The 21,705-nt window shown below is 35.8% G+C and overlaps 1 protein-coding gene and 1 long non-coding RNA gene across 5 annotated transcripts in view; one reads left to right on the top strand and one right to left on the bottom strand.

The window, feature by feature from the left end:
* The window catches only part of LOC123012432 (protein tramtrack, beta isoform-like), a 24,817-nt gene extending 3,644 nt beyond the window's left edge, over positions 1–21,173 (bottom strand). The window contains exons 1-4 of one of the 4 annotated variants that reach the window (XM_044410346.1): positions 21,120–21,173; positions 20,684–20,882; positions 7,218–7,593; positions 5,713–6,166 (exon numbers count right to left, since the gene is read on the bottom strand). In XM_044410346.1, coding sequence (XP_044266281.1) covers positions 5,713–6,166; positions 7,218–7,553 — 790 coding nt within the window. In that variant the 5' untranslated portion in view covers positions 7,554–7,593; positions 20,684–20,882; positions 21,120–21,173. The other 3 variants (XM_044410347.1, XM_044410345.1, XM_044410344.1) reach the window with 3 other exon arrangements.
* LOC123012433 lies at positions 3,308–4,009 on the top strand. The gene is made up of 3 exons (XR_006413216.1): positions 3,308–3,481; positions 3,587–3,929; positions 3,984–4,009. It is a non-coding gene; the product is annotated as an uncharacterized LOC123012433 (long non-coding RNA).
* Positions 21,174–21,705: the final 532 nt, after the last annotated feature.

Consider the following 21,705-nt stretch of genomic DNA (forward strand, 5'->3'; position numbering starts at 1 on the left):
TCCCGACGTCGGCGCCGACATCGACGAGTTGGGGGCGCCGCTCGACGCCGGAGCGTTGTTGTTCAAGCTGTCGCTAGCGCTCAAACGGGGCTCCGGCGTCGCGCTCTCGCCGCCCGGCTCCGGCTTGGGGCTCAGCAGTTTGCCGGCCTGCGGCGAATCTAAAACCACAATATATCAAAAACTTAACAGATTTGACAGAAATAAACGTCAATGTCAAAATGACAAAACCAACTTGATGAATTAATACAAGCGAAAATTCGTTTATTCGCAATTACCAACGGTAATTGATATCTGATAAAAAAAATTAGAATAAATGATTTCTATTGAATCATGATTTGAAAGAAGACAAGAGGGTGCAAATTTGATTTGAACACATCAATCAAGTATCGTTTCTATGTTTCATATCTTCTAATAAATATTTTCATTTTGTGCCAACCTCTAAAACGTAAATTTACCAAAATTTTGTGAATCACTTGTATTATTTCATGTAAAATAAACAGAAAAAAACAAAATAATGAATAAAATGTTTATTGAAAAGAAACCAACTGAACTAAATGGGTATCTACATTACTCATACAAAAAGGTAACTAAACAATAAAGTGCAAAATAAATTATCTACACTAAAAATCAAGTATAAAAACAAAATTTTGCTACGAATATTCATAAAAACAAATATTGCCACTTTACCTTGGATTCCTTCAGTACTTTGCTTTTTAAAAATGCATTAACAGTTAGGGCAAGACTAATTTAGGATTCACTTGGAAGATTTATTGCCAACTTAGTAGTCTAACAATATCTAAACTAAATATATTTATAACATTGGTATAATCATTTTTATGTGGGGTAAAATTTCAGCGAAATGTAAGTAACGATTTGAGATCAAAGTCTTCGCAATTCGATGTCAAATTTTTTAACGCAAAAATTCCACAATCAGTCGTTTTGTCGCCGAATTGTACCCCCATAAACCCAATTAATCACACATATATATCATTATAAAAATATTTGGACTCTCTAGAAACGCTAGTATAAAAATAACGAAAATTATTGCCGATAATAATTAAGGCACTTGCAAAGGCACTAGCTCATGTTCTGCTTGTGTATGATTTTCAGGTGTGCCAACATATTATCCTTGCGCGTGAAATCCTTGCAGCACACCGGACACGAGAACATTTTGACATCGAGTTTGTGCGACGTCATGTAATGTCGGCAAAAATTGCTAATATGTGTGTAAACTCGGCCGCAAACCGTGCATCTGTACAGATTATCCTTCTCTCTGACGCAGAAATCCCTCGCTGATTTGTCCGGATCGCTTATTTTCTTCGAGTAGTTAACGTATTTGAGTGTCTTGAAGTCGTATGAGGGGTCGTCGAGAACGATATCGTAGCTGGCGAAGTCCTCCACGTCCATGAGACTCAAACTCTTGCGCTTTCGCTTCGGGTTGTCAGAAAAACCGTCAAGGACCATCTTCGGGTCGAGTTTGATGTCGAGCGTCTCGTAGTTCGAGTCCAAGTCGTTGTCTTCTAGCTCTATGTCGGAGGTGGAGGTGTCCTGATATGGCAAATTGTACTCTTCGTGCAGCGACGAGTTGAAGTCTATACAGTGGATGTTGTTGGGGGAGGAATTGTCTTTTTCGCCTGCAAACAGTCGCATTGTTAGACCGAAATCAAGAAACCTTCAAGGGAAAAGCTATAGGAAATAAGCCGCGTCATGAATTTCTGTGTGGTGTTACAAATGTGGCGGTAAACTGGCTCATTCCTTAAACTCTTCCCTTATCAGTTATAAATCATTAAACTCACCTCCATTGATGCACAATTCACTTATAGCACTATAGCTTTTCCCTTCACACTTAACAAGTTTACTGTCTCACTTAAAAACGCGGAAAATACACAAAACGCTCATTTTACTACCAATTAACACAAAACTGGAATGGTGAAAATACGGGGATTCACCGGAAGTCGACGTCATTTGACAGCGACCAATTTTATAAAACTGTAATTCACGCTTGTGTCATTAATGTTTATTACTGAAAGTTTTTAGTGTGCCATTTGCATTTGTAAATAATTAATAAAATAGAGGCCAATAACCCCAAGTCTCAGCCTTGGCGTTAGATAAGTTAATTTCATTGAATTTCTAACATAATGAAGCTGTTACAGCCCTGTTTGTAATTAGTTACAGCGACAATTACAAAACACAAGCCTATGAAACATCTAATAATAATAAACGTCGGCGTTTTTGAAAAATTATAATTTGTTTAATTTTTTGCAACAATTTCCTGTATTACCGACATCATTTTCTTTCAAGAGTTGGGAGAACAAAAAAAAGCTTTTTTCTATTAGATTAAACGTGTGCAAAGACAAATCTATGAAAAAATACCTGGCAATAACAATAAACGTCGGCGTATTTAAAAAAAATATTATTTGGGTGTAATTTTTTGCAACAATTTCCTGCATTACCAACGTCCCTCATTTTTTTTTCAGCAGTTGGTAGAACAAAAAAATAAAAACTTTTTTTCCAAGATTAAAAAGTGTGCAAAACGTGTTTTAAATCAAATTTTCAGGTACCATCAGCTAAATTAGGCGAGAATTTGCGTTAATTTATCGACACGTAAGTAACACTCAAAATACGTTGATTTACCGGTTTTAAATTTGAGGTTATGTAACAATTGTTTTAGTAGCTTTTGTGATGGTTACCTCTAAATTGCAAAAATTGAAATAAATCAAACAAAATTTAATTTTTATTCAAAAGTATAATTTTACTACTAGTAAGGCCCCTTCAGAAGACTTTGTTTTGGAAGCATTTTGACCTTGTTTTCAAAGGTTTAAAAAAGCAAAACACTATGGGCCTGTTCAGCACACACCATTTTTTTCATCAAATCTATCGCCTTTTTGCTCAGTTTTTCTATTGGGCCCTTTCAGAACTCAACACTTTTTTATGGGGGTGCTTTTTATAAGGTTTATTAAAAAAAATCAAATATTTCAAGAATTATTAACTCATAACATTCACATAATTGATGATGAAAGCAAATCAGAATGATTAATAAGGTATTTAACACAACTGACAGCTGGAAGCACAACGGCACAACACAAACCGATTTTTGGCTTTTAGAGATAAGCATTTGCTATCAACAAACACATTAATAATACATTAACATACATTTCTATTTCATTTTATTTTGTTTTTTCAAAGAAGTATAGACATTTAAGATAGATTAAGAAATAAATCATTTCATTTTCTTTAAGTCAACACTTGTTATCTATTACAAACACTTTTATAATTTTCTTACTCATTTTCCTTTGTTTCACAAAGACGCGTTCATATACTCGTACTACCAGAACTGTTCGTATTTGTACTGTTTGTATTTTAAATTAATATTAAACGAAAAGTCAGTTACTGAGTACCTAGTGAAGTTCAAATCATTGCGTTCCAGGTTGATTGATATTATTCTATTAATTTCGTTTTTGTGCTTTTTTATCAATTTGAGGTAAGTAATACCACTATATGAAATATTACACTAAATTAATCGAGACTATTATTTATCAGCCTCATTTTAAATAAAATCTTTTTTATATTTGCTTTTCATTTGCAGAAAAAACAATGGAGCAAAAAATGGGGTAAAAAATTCAAGCATAGAAGAACTGAGGTTATTTCAGTCGGGTCTTCTATACGAGAAGTTAAGAATGGGATTCGAAATAAAGGCAAAAGTGTTTGTTGACCGGGAAAAGGTCGAAAAAACAGTGAAAGCCAATTTCCGAAAACTTACCCTACAATCTATTTGATCCTCCCATCAACAATTTTAAACTTCTGAGACAGCAAATGGTTGAGATGACTATAACAATACGTTTCAACGACATTTTAGATATTAACATCGAATTTCACACGTTTGAGGAATGTGAACGCTTCAAACAAGCTTTGAGGCATTTGGATCCCGAGTAAGAATGGTTTAACACTTTTCATTTTGTTTTTTAATCTTGGGCGACTTCAAGTGGTTCCGATGACACGCTGAATGGAGGTGGACATTAATTATGTTTATGTCAAGAGTGAAATAATTTAATAAATTCTTTTCCTCTTGAAATATTTCATTTTTTAATAAACCTTATAAAAAGAACAGCCCCCCCCCATAAAAAGTACGAAGTGATCCAGAAAGGCTAAGTCTGTAGGTATCAGATTTGAAAGTATTTTTGTTAATAATTTGAAACACTGCAACCGGATACGGTTTTGCTTAACAAATACTTGACATACATCCCCACAAGATTGTTGAATTGTTCTTAATCAAAAGCGTACTCTAATGGTAAGCTTTAAAAATTAGGGTCAGGATTGCCAACATATTCAGTCATTGTGGATCACTTTGTATTATGTTCTGAAGGGGCTGAAGTTGTCAATGTCTCATTCCCTAATATTCCCTAATATACCACCCTCTTGTCAAAATTACACAGGAAAACCACTTTTTTGACCAAAATTTTATGCTTGCCATTGTACCTTGAAAAACGGGATAGATTTAAAAAAAAAATGGTGTGTGCTGAACAGCAGGCCCATATAGTTTTAAAAACAAGGCCAAAATGCTTAAAAAACAAAGTGTTCTGGAAGGGCCTTAGTAGTAGTAATTTTGTAAATCCAAGTTTACGAAATGTTTGTTTTTGTTAGTTGCCATAGTTCTCACAAACTGCTAAAATATCGGAAAAAAGAAAATTGCATTACCGACCTAAACAAAAACGTTTTTTTTGCCTTTATGTTAAGTAAATACCATTTTGCAACTGAATCACTCTATTTCCGAAAAAAAAATACTTCACTTGTATTAATTGCATATAGAAAAATCATTTTCCTAAGACCTACTAAAAATTTTATGACACATTATAAGAGATTAACCAAACAATGGCTTGAATTTGTAACCCTCCATATATGGCACGTTCCTTTGCAAGTGTTGCTGCACCCACCAGAATAAAACAGGGCCGTATTTAAAACCAAAGTAGTGGTAGAGTTTTACCAAGCTATTATTAAAAAAAATCTGCTTTATTTAATAATAACTTGTTAATAACCACCTGGCTTTTTTAAATTTCTTAAAATACTTGACTACATCAAAAACTATTAAAATATTTCAAGTATTTTAGACAAAAAGAAAGGAAATAATCCGGCCCTGTTAAAAACTGACCTGTTTCAGGGTCAGGGTGGGTTCCACTAATTTATTATTTGTTTACCCTCCGGTTTACTCTTAACAATACCGCATTTAACTTAAAAATAATAAAATTTTTAGTAGGTCTTAGCAAAATGATATTAGTATATTAATTTTCGTCTCCAGTGAAAAAATATTTGAAAAAAAAATAAAAATCATATTCATGGCGAATGTGATCGTTTGGGGCAAATATGCCTTACTTTAATTTCGATTTTATTAATTTAAATAAAAATAATCTTCATACTACAGTTTTCTGTAACGTACCTATGTGTATTTATAACGGTTACCATGGATACGTCTAGCAAATTGTCTAAAAATCGTTAACGCCAACAAATGTGTTACTTTGGCTTTTCCGTAATGTCTTCTAAAATAGTGTTTTGTATCAAAATAATAGAAAAAACAACTCGCACTATGTTTGAATGATCGCTTTATTGAATACACTTTTGTTTTGATACTGTTTCCACATTTCACTTGTTTGTCAAAACTCAGTCATACCAACCGATTCTCGTAATTGCGAATTTAAAAACCGGTGTTTTAACACTTACCGGAAGACTGAAAGTCGTCGGCGTTTTTCGTATCGTTAAACGTCTGTTCCTTGGAGGTGCCGGCGACCGGTTCGTTCTCTTCCTTAACTTTGGTATTATCGTCCAGATCGTTTTCCTTCGCGTCCGACTTGCCCGTGCTGCAGTCGGAGTTGTTTCCCGTGAATCCGTCCATTCCCATTTTGACTTCGAGCATTTCGGGGCTGCCCTGAACCAGGGCATCGCCTCTGTCGAAGTCTTCGCCTGGGGTGCCGTTCGAACTACCCGAGAGTTTCCGAGGCCGTCCGCGCTTCCTCTTCGGCTGGAGAAGAGCGTTGCCGAGCATGTTGAGCGGGTTGCCGAACCTTTTGTTCTGTTGCAGTCTTTGCAGATGTGGCATGTTGGCGTTCATTTGGTTTTGTTGCGTCAAAGACGACGTTATTGTATCACATTTCTCTTCGTTCACCTCGGTCAGGCCCTTTAACACAAAATAAGGCCCTTAACACAACGCTTTCCTCGAAAAATTCGATTTTTAACGGGATTTTAAAGAATCATCAGTTATCAACTTGTTTATTTTTAGTACTCAAAACATGATATTTTATGACTTAATAAATGGAGTCACGTAATACAAAAAGCGCCCCAAATAATTCATTTTCTCCATTCGGGGAAACACTAATTAATTCAAATTAGTTTTTTTGGTTAATTCGAATGACAGCAAAGCCACCCGATTTAAATCCTGTTCATTGATAAAAATAGCGCTTATCTATATTCATGTTTTTTCGAATTTTTTTGATAAGGAGTTACAAACAAAATATATGTAGAAAAAACAAAAACATTTTACATTCCTTTAAAATTAGCAAATTAACCTCTTCCCAGATTTATAACTACTCAAACTTTGACCATGAAAAAATAATGCTTTACTTGAATGTTTTATGTCAAGGTCAGTGATCGTTTATCAAAATGTGATGTCAATTTTTACAATAAAACTAAAAAGCTTCTATTTATAATTTTTGTAATCTCCTCTAAGAAATGTTTTTCGTTGAAATACAAATTCAAATATTGGAATTTTGTACCTTAATTTTTAATTATTCATCTCAAAGTGGAAAAAATCCAAAACTTGGGCCACCCAAGCGTGAAGTGTGCTTTTGCATGCGGAAAATGTTTACTTTCCTCCCTAGATAGTTTTCCAGGCGTTACCAACAATGAGGATTAAAATTTAAAATTGAGGAAACGTTATTAATGTTTACATTGTTCAAGCACAAATGGCGTGGTTGGCACAAGTCAAGTCTTCCTGCTTCCCATGAAACTATTAAACTTTTTGCATTTTTGCACAAATTTAGATTTGGTCGCAAGCCAAAAGATGTAATATTTCAAAGTCGATCATTATTTCGCCTAATTGTGTTTTTTCTTGAGATGATTCATTTGGGGTGACTCACGCAACCGCCACTTCCATAATTGTGTGAAAACCGTCAAGTGGGTAGAAATAAATAAACATTTCACAATCGTCCGATTAAACCCTCAGTTTTTACCTTTATCCGAAGACTTTCAGCGACCCGCAGGAAGGCTGTGAGTCTGTCCTGGTCGACGCTGACCTCCCCTCTGTACATGAAGTCCAACAGGGAGCGCATGTCGCTGTAGGGGACGTCCTTAAGGATGACGATGGGGTGTTTATCGGGATGGTTGACGAACAGCGCCTGGAAGTAGGGACTGCACGCCGAAAGGACCATCTTGTGGGCACGCAACAATTGTCCTTCCACGGCCAACGTGACATCGACGAAACTCTCGTCGTGTAGGAGTTGGTCGAATACTGACAACAAATTCGACTGATGGTTGTTCCATCGCAGACAGAAACGTTGGGAAGACATACTTGTGGATTGACACTTCAGACTTGATATGGTGTTAACACTGAAAACAATTTTCGTTATTAGAAAGATGCGAAAAATTAGTGGTATTTCCGCAAAGGTCGCAAAGGGGCAAACCTAGTCACCGGTGGTGACCTTAACGACGGTTTTATTAAAAATCCACCATTCCAGTATTATAAATCTGAGCCGAAACCATTATACAAAGCAGCAGAACGAGTTTATTTTTATGTATATTGTTTGCCGGCGGATTATGTAAGACACAGATGGAACGTTTTATACACTCAAATTTTAATTGATTCGATACTTCCGAAATAAAGCAAGGGACTACCACAATATCACTAATTGGCTCGAGGGGATATCCAATTATCATTAGCTCATCCTTTTTCTCAGCATATTGATAGTTTTTAGTCAATTAACATAAATAAAAAAGTTTCTTTCGTCCTTTCAGAATTTAATTCACCATCAAGTGTAAACAACCAACTAGTCAAAGAATTCATGTCTAGAATTTATTATTACAAACTTTAATTAACGATGACGGGTTGACCAGAAAAAAATCAACTTAAATGTCAATTGAATTTTTCCAACTACCGAAATTTTGTAATTAAATTGACATTTCATGACGCAAGTGTCAAATTTGTGACAGTTACCATGGTTACAACAATAAATTGTGCCAACTTTACCCCTATAGTAGCAATTAATAATAACAAAAACACGTTTTGTTGGTATTTTAAACATTAAAAAACTTCCCAATTATGAAAAATAGCTATTTAAAATAAATTGCGTTTTTGCGGTGATCATTTTGTTGTTGCTAGGGTGACAAACAATAAACTGTGACCAACTTCCCCCACTGGCGCGGGTACCAACCTAAGATGCGCGTTTTCCGGTTGTGTGGAAAAAAAGTGATAAAATTTTGAAGAGTTTGAGTGCGCTTCACATAACGCCACGACACATTAACATAAACAATTTTAGTACGCCCCTTGAAGGTCAAATATTACAGCGCGAAACCGCCACGCAAAATTCCTCGCACGTGACCTGTCAAAATCGCAGAATTTTCCCCCGCGTCTCTCCGAAAAATCAATAATCACGTTCGCGAATTTTCCCCGGTTCGAATTTCGATGAATTTTTTTGCGGCTTCGAAGGTCGCTTATTTTGGGCTGGGCCATCGGGGGTCCAATTCGAGAGGGGCGCCGAAGAATCCGGCCCGCGTCGCATTCACACAGGTGTTTGCATCGGTCTCAAACAGCTATTACATCACACAGTCCCCTGTAAAATCGTCGAAAAGTGTAAAATTCCACGTGTCGCCAACCCCCCAGAATGGCACAGCCCTCCGCCATATTTGACGTTTGACGTTTCGCTGCACCCCGCCTACTGCGACGCCGGGAATGGGAACTGGGGCGTGCGCCCCCTCGCACATTTCTCGGGCGTCGCCCCTCGGAGGGTCGAGATTACCTTGTCGTGCGTCACCACAAAATCAAGGGTTGATCCCCGGGATAACGAAACACCACAACACTCAAGACGCCATGTCAGCAAATGTCCGTCGTTCGGCGGCACTCGGGGTGGTTCGGGGTAGTTCGGGGTTCGCAAAAGCGCGAAAAATTCAAACTCGTAGCCGTTTAAAGGGGCTCCTACTTACGCAATAGCGTGTCCTTGACTTCACTCGCACTGAGACACCACCATGCCAGACGCGAGGGTGCAATGTGCGCCCCCTTCGACTAACTAAATTGAACTCGAGCCCCGCGCAGCTCCGGCTCAGAATACCACCACCACGCGGCTGCGCTGACCTTGGGAATTGTGGATGGCCAAACGACCATCGCAATACTCGCCTCCGCCTCGCTCCTTACTCTCGAATACGCCGCTGGGCCGCTGGAGGCGAGCTCTTACATTGAGGGCTCGTGCAGCGGCCCAACGACGTTCTGCTGGGCGTGTGGCTCCCGCAAGGGGGCACTACGCAAGGGGGCCGCTGCACGAAACGGGGATACACGTGCAAGTCGTGGGGTGGTTGACCCCCCTCGAAAAGAGGACGGCTTTTCGACTCGGAGTAACACTTTTTAGAAGAATGCGCCCGTATGGTCGATAACGGGGGGTGGCGGGAACGAGCAACAGGTGGCTTTTCCAACAGGAATCCTGTTGATTTTTGCCATCCTTCGCCACAAAACAAGGCTTTCTTCATTCCCCAACAGAAGCCACTTCTCGGTGTCAACAGATAACAGACTTCTCTGATAAATAAAGTGGTATCAGGGAAAAAATATTCAGGATTTCGTATTACAGTGTGAATCACTGGGTATACTTTCTACACATTTGCTGATTAGATTTTTACTTATAAGGAAAGTATGGGAGCGATAAGTTTGCTAATTGACCGATAATTTGGTTACCATTGTACCATCATGGGAAAATAGAGGTCAATTATCCTAGCAAAAACCAACATTTCAACCCAAAATCCTCTAGCATTACACTTATCAATTTATCAGCAAATCTTCTTATCAGGGGTAAGAGTATTTGCTGTAGTTTTTTTTTTGCAGCGAAACTGATTTCAACTCACTTATCATTTACATAATAAAACATAATAAAAAGACATAAGGAAGGATTACAGAAGAGAAATTTTTGTAAACCTGTATGTCGTAGCTTGACCGTATCTATTTGTTTTTTTTTTTATAAAACTTCCACTTTTTTTGAAAATTCCGCTATGGGTGGAAAATCCCGCCCACTCTCTCCTCATATTAAATTTCCCTTTATTTATCGTTAACCTCGCTTTCCACCCCTTGTATCGGTTTCGTCCACATTCCATATCCGGCCATTCAAAACACATTACATTAATTACAGTAAAATATTCGCCCCCGGTCCACCCCCGCCCACATGAACTTATTGATTAAAATCGTTTCCCCGCATATCACAAATGGGGGCAATAAATGGTGATAATCAAGCCGCCCCCCTTGACATATGCACGCTGTTCTTTTGTCTGATGGGAAAAAACGACCCTCATTGTCCGACCGTCACTTGTTCCATGTGCAACAGGTAGCGCATTCAAAGTTGGATGTTTTGATGGCCGTCACGCCGCGTTTCCCAACGCAGGAATGAGATTGCCGAGTCCACCGACCCACAGGTGGAAAGATTGTTGGCATTTTATGGATAATTAAGGACGAAGAAGGATTTTCAGTCGTCTAAGCAATATCGTTTTTTTTCCAACCGAACATTTAAAAAATTAATAGTTGGGTTTTTTTGACCGAAAAAGACAAAAAAGTGGGTGGGAGAATGAAGGGGAGTTGATGAATGCTTTCTTGGGGGCTTGATTGAGCATATGGGGCGCGACGTGGCCGATGGGAAAACAAATACATACTTATACACAGTGACTCATTAGTGCGGCACAAATAAAACCATTTCTTGTTTTTAAAATTTGACTGCGGTGTTGCCAATTTGTGAGAATTTTTTTGATAAATTCATTGTTCCTAATACGTAACACAAAGGTACTATAAGTAATTCTGAAGAATTCTGAAAGAAACCTCTAATCCAATTTTTATTTGCTTTTATTAGACAAGGTGTTTACTAGTCAAATGTTAAAATGGTGATTGACATTTAAAACAAAAAGTTTAATGCAGTCCTAGACTATAATAATTTTAGTCAAAGTGACCTATGCCTGAAATTAAGTTGGCAACACTGATTTATTGGTGATGTAACAACTATGAAAATGGGCGCCCCTCAAAAAAGAATGAAAATTGACTATTAAATGTGACGTTTGAGTTTTACAGCTAATATTGCCAACTTAATTCCAAGCCACAAGCCACTTGGTATTAATTATAAGGTAAAAAATTCGATTCAACGTTTTACATCGAGAAAACTGTATTTAGGATTTTTTTTTAAATCAAAGATTGTGAAAAGATCTTTTTCATTTTGCATAATCTTATAAGAGTGAGAATTTTAGTTTCCCTGATTTCTTTCAAAATTTGAAACGAAGTGACCTGCGACTGAAATTGAGTTGGCAACATAAACTTATCACATATTAAATTGGTTCAAGTGACGGCTATGACAGCGGAAAAGAATAACAATTGACAATAAAAGTGTGACGTTTAAATTTGATAGCTAATGTTGCGAATTCTAACTCACAAGCCACTTTAATCAGAAATAATGGTATTATAATTATAGGGTAAAAAATAACATTCAACATTTTACGTCAAGAAAACTATAAAGTCGCGGCCAATTCATAGTGGCCATTTAAAAGATTGTATTTTACGAAATCCTTATAATTCCTATAAGATTGCGAAAAACGTCATTTGAAACGAAATGACCAATGACTGAAATTGAGTTGGCAACACTGAATTATTGGTGATATTAAATTGGTTCATGTGAGGGCTATGAATGACAGTGGCCATTTCTTGGAAAAAAATTACTATTGACCATAAAAGTGTGACGTTATTTGAATTTGATAGCTAATGTTGCCAATTTAATTCCAAAGTCATAAACCACTTTGATCAAAAGTTTAATGGTATTTAAAGGTAAAAAATTACATCTTTGTCTAGGAGTATCAATATAATCAAAAAATTTAATATAAAATCTTTGTGTACTTTTCAACACCACTCCTGCCAATCTTAAATACACAATATTTCGTTTCGTTTTTAGCACGAATTTTGTTTGAAATCTACTAATGTGTCCCCTTGCCCCCCCTTCTAAAGCTTCTTGAATTAAAGCCAATAAAAAGAGTTTATGCATCCTCGAACCCATCCCGTATTTTAAAACCTTGACGTAAACGTCCAACTTATGCAAATTTCTGAATATTTTTTCATAATTAGCGCGGAACTTCCCAAATCCGCTCAAATTTCACGCAATTGTCCACCCACGAGTTTGTCACTGAAATGTCAAATGTAGGGCGCTGATAACCGTTATCACCGAAGGGAGAAGTGTGTATCTCGTGGAAAAAAATGTAAAAAAAACTCGTAATAAAATAGATTCCCATAGAAAAGCCTCCCGTTGTCATACAGTGCTGAGTAAGTTTGTGGATCGCGCGGAGTGAGGGATTGTCGGAACTTCCCTCTCTGTCGTGCCGACGGCCACACCGTTACGAAGATAAAGAAGGGATGAACGGTAACGTTATGTAAGCTGTGTAATAACCCCGTGTTGTAATGAAGCTGGGTCATCGCCCCTACGAGCTGCCTGGTGCATAGTGAACCGAACTACGCGACTTACTTCGTACACTAGAACTATTCCACGTGACCAGCGAGCCCCAAAAGGATTTTTTGGATGGAGTGGTTCGGGGTCACGCATGGGTGGCGGCCAAACCGACGAAAAGAACTCAAGAAAAAACTCGCCAATAACTGGAAATCACAGTTCAAAAGGAAATGATAGGATCTCATGACAAACAAGTGGTGGAATCAAGTCGCGGAAAATCAGTGTTGATTTTATTTCATAATGAGGCAAATACAGTTGCTACGTGGTAAATGACACTCAACATTCTGCCACTCACCACTAGAACGGACATGGAGGCACTTTAATAACGATTGAAAAAGTTCGAAGTTCGAAAAGAAAAAAAAAACAATAACTACTTAGATAATATTAAAAAAAGAACAAACGCTTTTTTCAAGATTAAATTCCTCAAAGTGGTCCATGGTTTTGAAATTAAGTTGGCAACACTGAATGAAGAGAGTTGTCATTGTGATTCTACGTATAGAATCCTATTATAACTCCCACAGAAACTCGAAAAACATCATTTGGTTCGATTTTCAGTTCTATGATTTTTTTTAAATTCGACTTGAAGTGGCGTCTGTCACTGAAATTGAGTTGGCAACACTGAACTCTTGACAATATTAGATTGGTTCAGGTGACGGTTATGACAGCGGTCTCCCCTAAAAGTGTGACGTTTGAATTTGATAGCTAATGTTGCCAACTTAATTCCAAAGGCACAAGCCACTTTGACCATTTTAATAGAACATATAACAATAGTAAATTTAATAGTAGGTAAAATAATGACATCCTACATTTTACGACTAAGAATCTACATATATTTAGGAATTTTTTTGAAATTGAAAATTAAGAAAAGATTTTTCTAACTTGTTCTCACGTTTTCTCTCAAAATAAGTAAAATTCTTATACGTATTTTCTTTCTCTAAATTATTCAATGTTGTCAACTTAATTTCAAAGCTACAGGTCGCTTTGATTAAATAAAATATCAAATTCTTGTTTTAAGCCAAAATTTCAAGATTTCCAAACAGTTTTAAATTTAAAAAAAAACAAACGTTTAATACTCGTAGAAAAATACATTTTTTGTATTTTCCCAAAAATAGCTATTTTAACATTTAAAAATTCCTAAAATGAATTTTTTTTGGATTCAATAAAATAGTATGTAAAATATTTTAGGTAAGTAGTATTTTTTTATTTGTAACCACTGTTTTCGAGGAACTTATCGTGGGTACATAATAAGAGCATTTTTGGGGAACAAGTTTTATAAGGGTTGATTTGGCGCACGAATCCCAAGTTAGAAAACGAGCCGTAGGCGAGTTTTCTATGGTATGAGTGCGCCAATGCCATTATAAAACGAGTATTTTATGCTATTTTTTCTAATTTGTGCCACCTTTTTTTATTTTAATTAAAAAAAATATTTATTTTTGTCGCCTAGAGAATTTTGTGTTAATTGGTATCGGTTGGTAACACTCGGCGCCCACCTGTTTTTTTGAGTCATTTCTGCCGTCTGTCATTAAAAATAAAATTTACAAATTATTAGTTATTTGTGTTACAACATAATAATATTAAATAAAATATGAGAAACAGAATTTAGTTTGCACTCTGCTCGAAATTCGCGAAATTGCCGAAGCAACAACGCAATATTTGTTACCTGACACGTCAAAAGCGGCATACAAAAACTAAATAACCCTAAATTCATTAAAGTACAGTGTGCTTTTATAGATAGCCATAAACGACTCCTACTGGAGACGTTAATAAACGTATTATAAACGCAAATTAGAAAAAATTGCTTAAAAACATAGTATACACGAAGGTCTGTTCAAAATTTTGTTTATCCGCAAACGTCACAACAATGACCATTTTTATGACTAAATGTCACAAGTAAAAGTTTTATCTTCATCAGCATTTTGCACATTTTGCACTACTAACTGCACTACTCAAATTAATAAACACTTTCGAAAATCTCAACACAAATTTCGCTAATGACTCATGATGTTTATTTATAAGCCTTGTTATGATTTCATTACTTGCAAAGCGTCCTGATTATTTTGTTCATTTACTTGGTAATTATAGTATTGCTATTTACTCAGTCTGAATACGTTTGCGAATAAAATAGTGTATGTTATTCTGAGTAAAAGTGAGAATATATGGCTCAGCTGAATAATAATAAATAAAATAAACAATTTTGACATATTTTCCAAAAAATATTTTGGGAAGCAAAAATTTGACTGATTTTTTAAATTGTGTTTGTAAGAAATTGCTTTCATGCTCCATTAATGGTCGTCGATCAGTTAACTTCCTCCAATTCGTTCCTCGAGAATTACAATAATGAACAATGCAACGATTAGTGGGGTGGGTGGGCCAACCTTCGAATATGTTTATGAAATTGCGTCATACCTCGTATGAAACGCAAAAATGTCCAATTTCGGTCTTTGAAACGCATTATTTTTATCGAAAAATGCCTCGTGATTTCGTTCGCTTGGCAGAAAATAACCGTCATGGTTAACACAATGCAATAACTCGTGGGGTGGGTGGTCCTAGAAACCGTCTATGAAATCGTGTGAGAACGCAATTAAGATGGGACTTTGAGGCGCCGCAGCGACATCTTCGCAAGTGGCGCAAATCCAGCCAATCGCACGAATCCATTGAGAAAAAACGAGCATCGTAGTAGCGCCGGAAGCCGTCCGGTAGCCAATAAACTGGCCGCATTTTTCCACATTTTCTTCGTCCATTCAATCTCTGGCGAGCAATTAATCGGTACAATGCGCGTGGTTACGTAACTTTTTGAATTCCGGCAGTACAAATACCATAAAGAGGGGCGACTGGAGGCGTAGCACCACCGGAGGCCGTTGAACTCTGGATAAGTTAAAAGTGGACGCGGACTTGCCCATTTAACTCTTCCTGTCACAGATAAAAATACGAAGGAACTTATCGAAAATAACACCAGCCGCCCCTCACAATTGGGGCAACTGTTGGACAATCTACTTTTCCTCCGAAAAATATGTGGCCTTGAAGACGGACACGAAGGGCAACAACCCTGCCCTCACGCCTCCCACCGACATATTTCTCTTTTGCATAAATTTACATCCGACGAACTTTGCGCCAGATTGTCAACAATGCCACCAAAACTGTGCCCGATTGACTATTACACACCGGGTCGAAAAGGCTTCACTTATTATGCAGAGAGCATAATCGGATTCTTATACCATCGACGTTTTATTCAATGAATTGCTGATACGAAAAAATACATGTGTAAAGGAGAGGGCCTCGAGAAGAGCACTGCGGTATTTTAAAACGCTATCATTTAATCTTTAAAGCTATATAAAATAATTCGTTCTTAGAAATCTTCTCTTGTATTTACAGGGTGATTCATATAATACTACGACATGTACGAGCTTTACAAATATTGAATACAACCAATAATACGTCAGTCACTGTTTAATTTACTTGTCATCATGTTTTGATAGCCTTGGAATAAACGTCATACATTAACTTTGGGAAATTTAAATGTCAAAGTGACAGTTGACATGTCAGTGTGATTAAATAAATATTTATTTAAAGTTGATCAGGCTGGCGGTTTTATATGAATCACCTGTATACAAAACGGTTTAGTTCTCACCAATTCGATTTTTTTGAAATGCGAATTTAAAACACCTCTTCCCAATTAAAACAAAATTGGACAAAAATGTGAGTGATTTTTCCAAATAGAAAAACATTTTAGAGTTAACCGTTTCATTTTTACTTAATTAATCAATTACAATTTAATGTCAACGATTTTTGTCAAAGCTATATACAGGATGTCCCGATGAATTAGTAAGCTCCACTATTGACTAATGTTGTGATTATTAAGTGATAATTTTTTTTTCTCCTGTGCAACTAAGCACTTCTTGGCTACTGAAATAGTTTTCTTTTGTTGATTTTTTAAGGCCTTAATAGAAGGAATGTTTAAAGCCTTACGTTAAGAGGGCTTTTACTTTTCCCGAGGACCATAAGCGACAATTACACCCGTGGCAAATACAACGTTTTATTGTATTTTGGTTTGCGTTTTGCTTCTATCAAATGAGAATTTTCAATATTTCGGGCGAATTTAGGGTAAAACTACACCTATTTTTATACTATGTGATTAAGACCAGGGTCTTAAAAGCTCAAGGGTGTATAAAAGTCGAATTATGCCCTCTTTAGTGCATACTAAAAAATAAGTTTCATAAGACTAGTCTTGAAGCACGAAGTCAAGTTTAAAAAACGAGTGGCTTAGCAAAGAGTTATTTTAAAGAATGAGTGCTTCAAGGTCTTATGAAACGAGTTTTTTTACACTATTTTTTAAAATTTGCTCTCTTTATGTCGTTTTCAAACAATTTTTTTTTATTTTAAACGATCTAGGGATTATTGTGACGATTGGTAAAGTCTTAATTTTAAAGGTCATAATTTGATGTATTCGCCTTTTGACTGTGGCACATGATGACGTCGCGTTCTTTAAAATATGTCTATTAGAGAATCAAAATGGAGGCAAATGACAAAAACAAGTTTATGGTTCCAAAATACAACAAATAATATAAAAATGAGTTTTAATCAAATTGTAATTTTTTGGTAAAATTGTACAAATCTTTTTTTTCTGGTTAAATTAGATATTAATTTAGTGATAACATTAATAGGTTTCATAATTTTAGTTTAATTAGAAAGAGGTGTTTTGGGAGGTTTTTTTAATTATTTGCCTCCACAACATAATAATTAATAAAAATTAACGTGATGTACAGCTTGTAATCGTGTTTTGCTTTTGAATTTTTTTGTCAAAATGGTAACTTATACGAAATTTTTTTGGGTTGCCATTAAAAAAAACAAAAAATTTACAGAAATTTTGTAAAATTTTGTTTTTGTTAAAACGTCACATTTTTATTTACCAATTAGTTTTTTCAGAACATAAGTAGTTTAAGCAAAAAACGTTTGGTTCAATACTTTTTATTCACCCTGTATGTATTTATTTTGATACAAGTTGCAAGAACAAGTTTCCCCAACAATGGAGGTAAAAATATCCAATAATGCAGGTGACCCACCCATCCATTTCTCCTATATTATCCTAAGTAGTTAGGTGGGACCGCTCAAATAATTATAATTAGTGGCACTTTTCGATTCAATTAATTAATTTGAGACCGTGTTTACCTCCTCTTTGATTATTCCGCAACAAAAAAATTGCCTTAACCTTGAACAAGTCGGAAAAAAATGCTAGTAGCCAGTGAAGAAAATTTGTCATAATTATAATGAATGTTGTACCGAGTGTAGCCTTGGTATTTGAGTAAAAAATCGTCGAAACTCGGCTCCCACACTCGCTCCCCTTAAAAGGTGTCGATTTGGTACTTGTAGCACTCGTCGACATCTTCATCTCAACATAAAAATGCGCTTAGTGTTAATTTCCCAAACAAAAATCTCGTCCTTGATCTCGCATTAACCAAATTTACCCTCGCGTCGCTCCCCGCTCGCCAATTGAGAAATATTTATCCTTGTGGGTGGTGGGGGCCGCTCCTCGCTGATGTAATCAAAAACACCCATAGCGACCCTCTCGACCGAACCTTGCTTATTACATTATTTTTAAGATCGGCTTTTTGCCCCTCGACCTCGAACGCAACGGCTCGAGGTGACCTCCAAATGCCGTTACCCTTATCAGCGGTGGTTAAACATAGATCCTGTTTGGAGAACGATAAAGACGTTTTACGAAAGAAATTTCCGGGTGGACGCTAATTCACCGGAAATGCATTTTGGGGCCAATTGATTTTTTCAAAGGGTCACTACCCGAGGAATTTGTCTTCGGTAGCACAGTTAGATTTCGAAACAGATGTGGTGTGCAGCGGCGGTGACATCACAATGGTCATCGTCCGAGGCCGAGGGAGTGCTGGCTCTCTTCAGCGGCGGACGGACTCCAGAGGGTGTGCGGGGAGCGATACGCACCGCTGGGCTGCTCCGGGTCGACAACCGGGCAACCCCGTGGCTGCCCTGCTCCACGAGATACAAGTTACGACGGATGCATCCCCAAACAACAAAGAAACGAACGACTGGAACGAAACGTGAAAAAATTCAACGACCAGCACTGGTGGGGTACCGCAAGAAGGACGGTTTTCCCAGAAACAAGCTACTACTGTGAGAATTACACGAGAAAATATTAAAAATCATGTACAGGGTGCTGCATTTTGGATGTCCGAATAGGGAATCTCCGAAACTAAGAGGTTTAGCCAAAAACGAGTGATACATTCTGGGGTTCATTTTTTGAGAAAATAATATTGGTTAAAACCGCATCCCGCTATCGTCTTTTGTTTTCGACTTACAGACAAAAGTTGACATTTTGGCAAAATCTAAAAAAAAATATATCTTCGTTATTATAGAAGATACGGATTTGAAATACAGACATTATAGACGCACTTTTTTACGAGGAATTTAATAATGTAGTTAACAATTTTTTTCAGTTATTAGTTTAGACGTAATAAGATAAACTTTTATTTTTTTAAATGGGAATCATAGATGGCTATATAATCTGTTACAAAAAATTATCTTTGATTTTTGTTCGCAGTTGGCCATGAAAAAATGTTGCACCGTCAACTAAAAGGATTTAAACTATATTATATTCAACCAGTGTCACTAATGAAAGAGTTTTCTAAGTACTAAGTAATGAAAAAAATGCAAAATAAATTGTAAATCAACTTATTGCCGACTAATAACATTTCTTTGTTTTTAAACAAGCTAACATTACCATTGCAACTTCTAATGATACATAGAGTGTTGTAAAAAAAAGCCGCTTTAATTCTTTAATAAAATATATTTTATATGACACAAAAATGACGATATGGCTATTCAAATACCCAAATTCCGTCTATGTGAAACGTTATCCTACCTCCATTAGATCATCAAAAAAATGTTTTTTCTAATTGTGTTGACTGTTGACACATTTGTTTTTCCTATTTTTGGATTTTTTAAAAATATGTAATAATTTTATTCTGAGGCGCTTGCATATTTGTTCAATTCTTCTACCGTATCGTATTTTTTAAATTTTCATAATTTTGTCTATTTTTTCATCTATTTTACAGTTCACAAAACTTTTATTGATTATTATTTACACATTTGGAGTGAAATAGTTTTTCCATGGCCAACTATTATCACACAAAATATGTATTTCACTTTTTAAGTATAGTTATAAAAAAATATTTTGTTACAAATATATATTTTTTAGATCAGAAAAAAATAAGCTTTTCTAAATTGCCATAGCCGCCTATAATTTCCATTTAAAAAAATACAAGTTTATCTTATTACGGCTAAACTAATAACTGAAAAAAATTGTTAACTACATTATTAAATTCTTCGTAAAAAGTGCATTTATAATGTCTTTATTTCAAATCTGTGCCTTCTATAATAACAAAGATATAATTTTTTTTAGATTTTGCCAAAATGTCAACTTTTGTCTGTAAGTCGAAAACAAAAGACGATAGCGGGATGCGGTTTTAACCAATATTATTTTCTCAAAAAATGAGCTCCAGAATGTATCACTCGTTTTTGGCTAAACCTCTTAGTTTCGGAGATTCCCTATTCGGACATCCAAAATGCAGCACCCTGTACAGGGTGATGAAACAATCTTTCAAGTTCAAATTAGTGGGCTGTGATATTAACAAATGAGAAAAAGTAACGGAATTCCAGGCGAAAAATGACAAATTTGTCATCGATTTTTTCGTTATATTCTCTGAACTGATTTGTTATTTTCTATCCTTTTTGCATAACATTTGATATATTGTAATTTCCTTGTGTAACTAAGATTAAGAAGTTCTTTTTTCGCATCGTTTCAATTAAATACCGGGTGAGCAAGAGTGAGTTGGCAATACTGAACAATTTCTAAGCGGTACAACTAGACTAGAACTTTTGAAACAATTGCCAGTTGTTGACAGTTTCACATTGACAAGAGACATTATACTTTTTTTTTACATCAAACTCACCTCTAGGTTAGAAAAAACAATTACTCTTGATCCCTATTTTGTTGCTCATTGTTTCTGGCTTTTCGGTTCTTTTTCAATTTCTTCAACACTTCCAAACAGTGTTGCCAACTGTGTCTTCCTAAAATTCTCAAATTCTCCAGAAGTCACAACGAAGTTTTTTTGAGGTGAAGTACTTAACTAGATCACAAACATTTGAATTCTGTGTAAAAAAAGAATTTGTGTTACAGAAAAAAACATACAAAATGTGACAGAAAAGCATAGAAGGGTTAAGTATTTGTCAAACTAACGTTTTTAAAATTGAAAGCACACAAACAGCAACAATAAATATTAAGTATCCATAAATCAGTAAAAATGCAGTTCTTGGTCATGGCCTGATAACGCAATTCAATATTATGTGCTTTCAGACCAGATTCAAACAGCCAAAATTTTACTATACCAGAATTTTTTTACCATGATGTGCGTTAAATTGACTAGACATTACAAAAATGTAGGAGTATGTAAAAAGAAAAACACAACTTCAATGATCTTTCATTTGGATCGGTATACAAATAAAACAGATAAGATAACGCATGTCGATTTAAAAAAATAGTAATACAGAGCTTCTCAGAAATAGATGTAAAGAAAAAACTTAATTTCATTGCTTAATAATAATTTATAATTTTTAATAGTTTATAATTTCATTATAAACAGAATTTTTTATTTTCAATTTTTTTTTGTTCTAATTATGAAAACCCTTTTATCCATCCTAACGAGTCGGCTGAAAAATATGTGGAAGCATATTCCTATTGTTGCTATGGAAATGCAGCAAACAATGTATGTAACTACAAAAATGCTATGGTAACCCTATATAAAATTCAGAGCAGTGGCGGGTAATAGTATATTTTTTTACTCTTAATGTTTGTGGAGCTTGGAAATTAATAAAAATGTAACTAATGAAATTAGTCAGTATTAGTATATTATATAATAAGAGTTGAGCGACGAAAGGGTGAGTAATGTAATTACAACTCGTGTACAGTTGGAGA

Source organism: Tribolium madens, unplaced genomic scaffold (genome assembly GCF_015345945.1).
Source record: "Tribolium madens isolate multiple individuals breed KSU strain unplaced genomic scaffold, Tmad_KSU_1.1 Scaffold_96;HRSCAF=242;Tcas5.2_LG5, whole genome shotgun sequence".
NCBI classification, from domain to species: Eukaryota; Metazoa; Arthropoda; class Insecta; order Coleoptera; family Tenebrionidae; genus Tribolium; species Tribolium madens.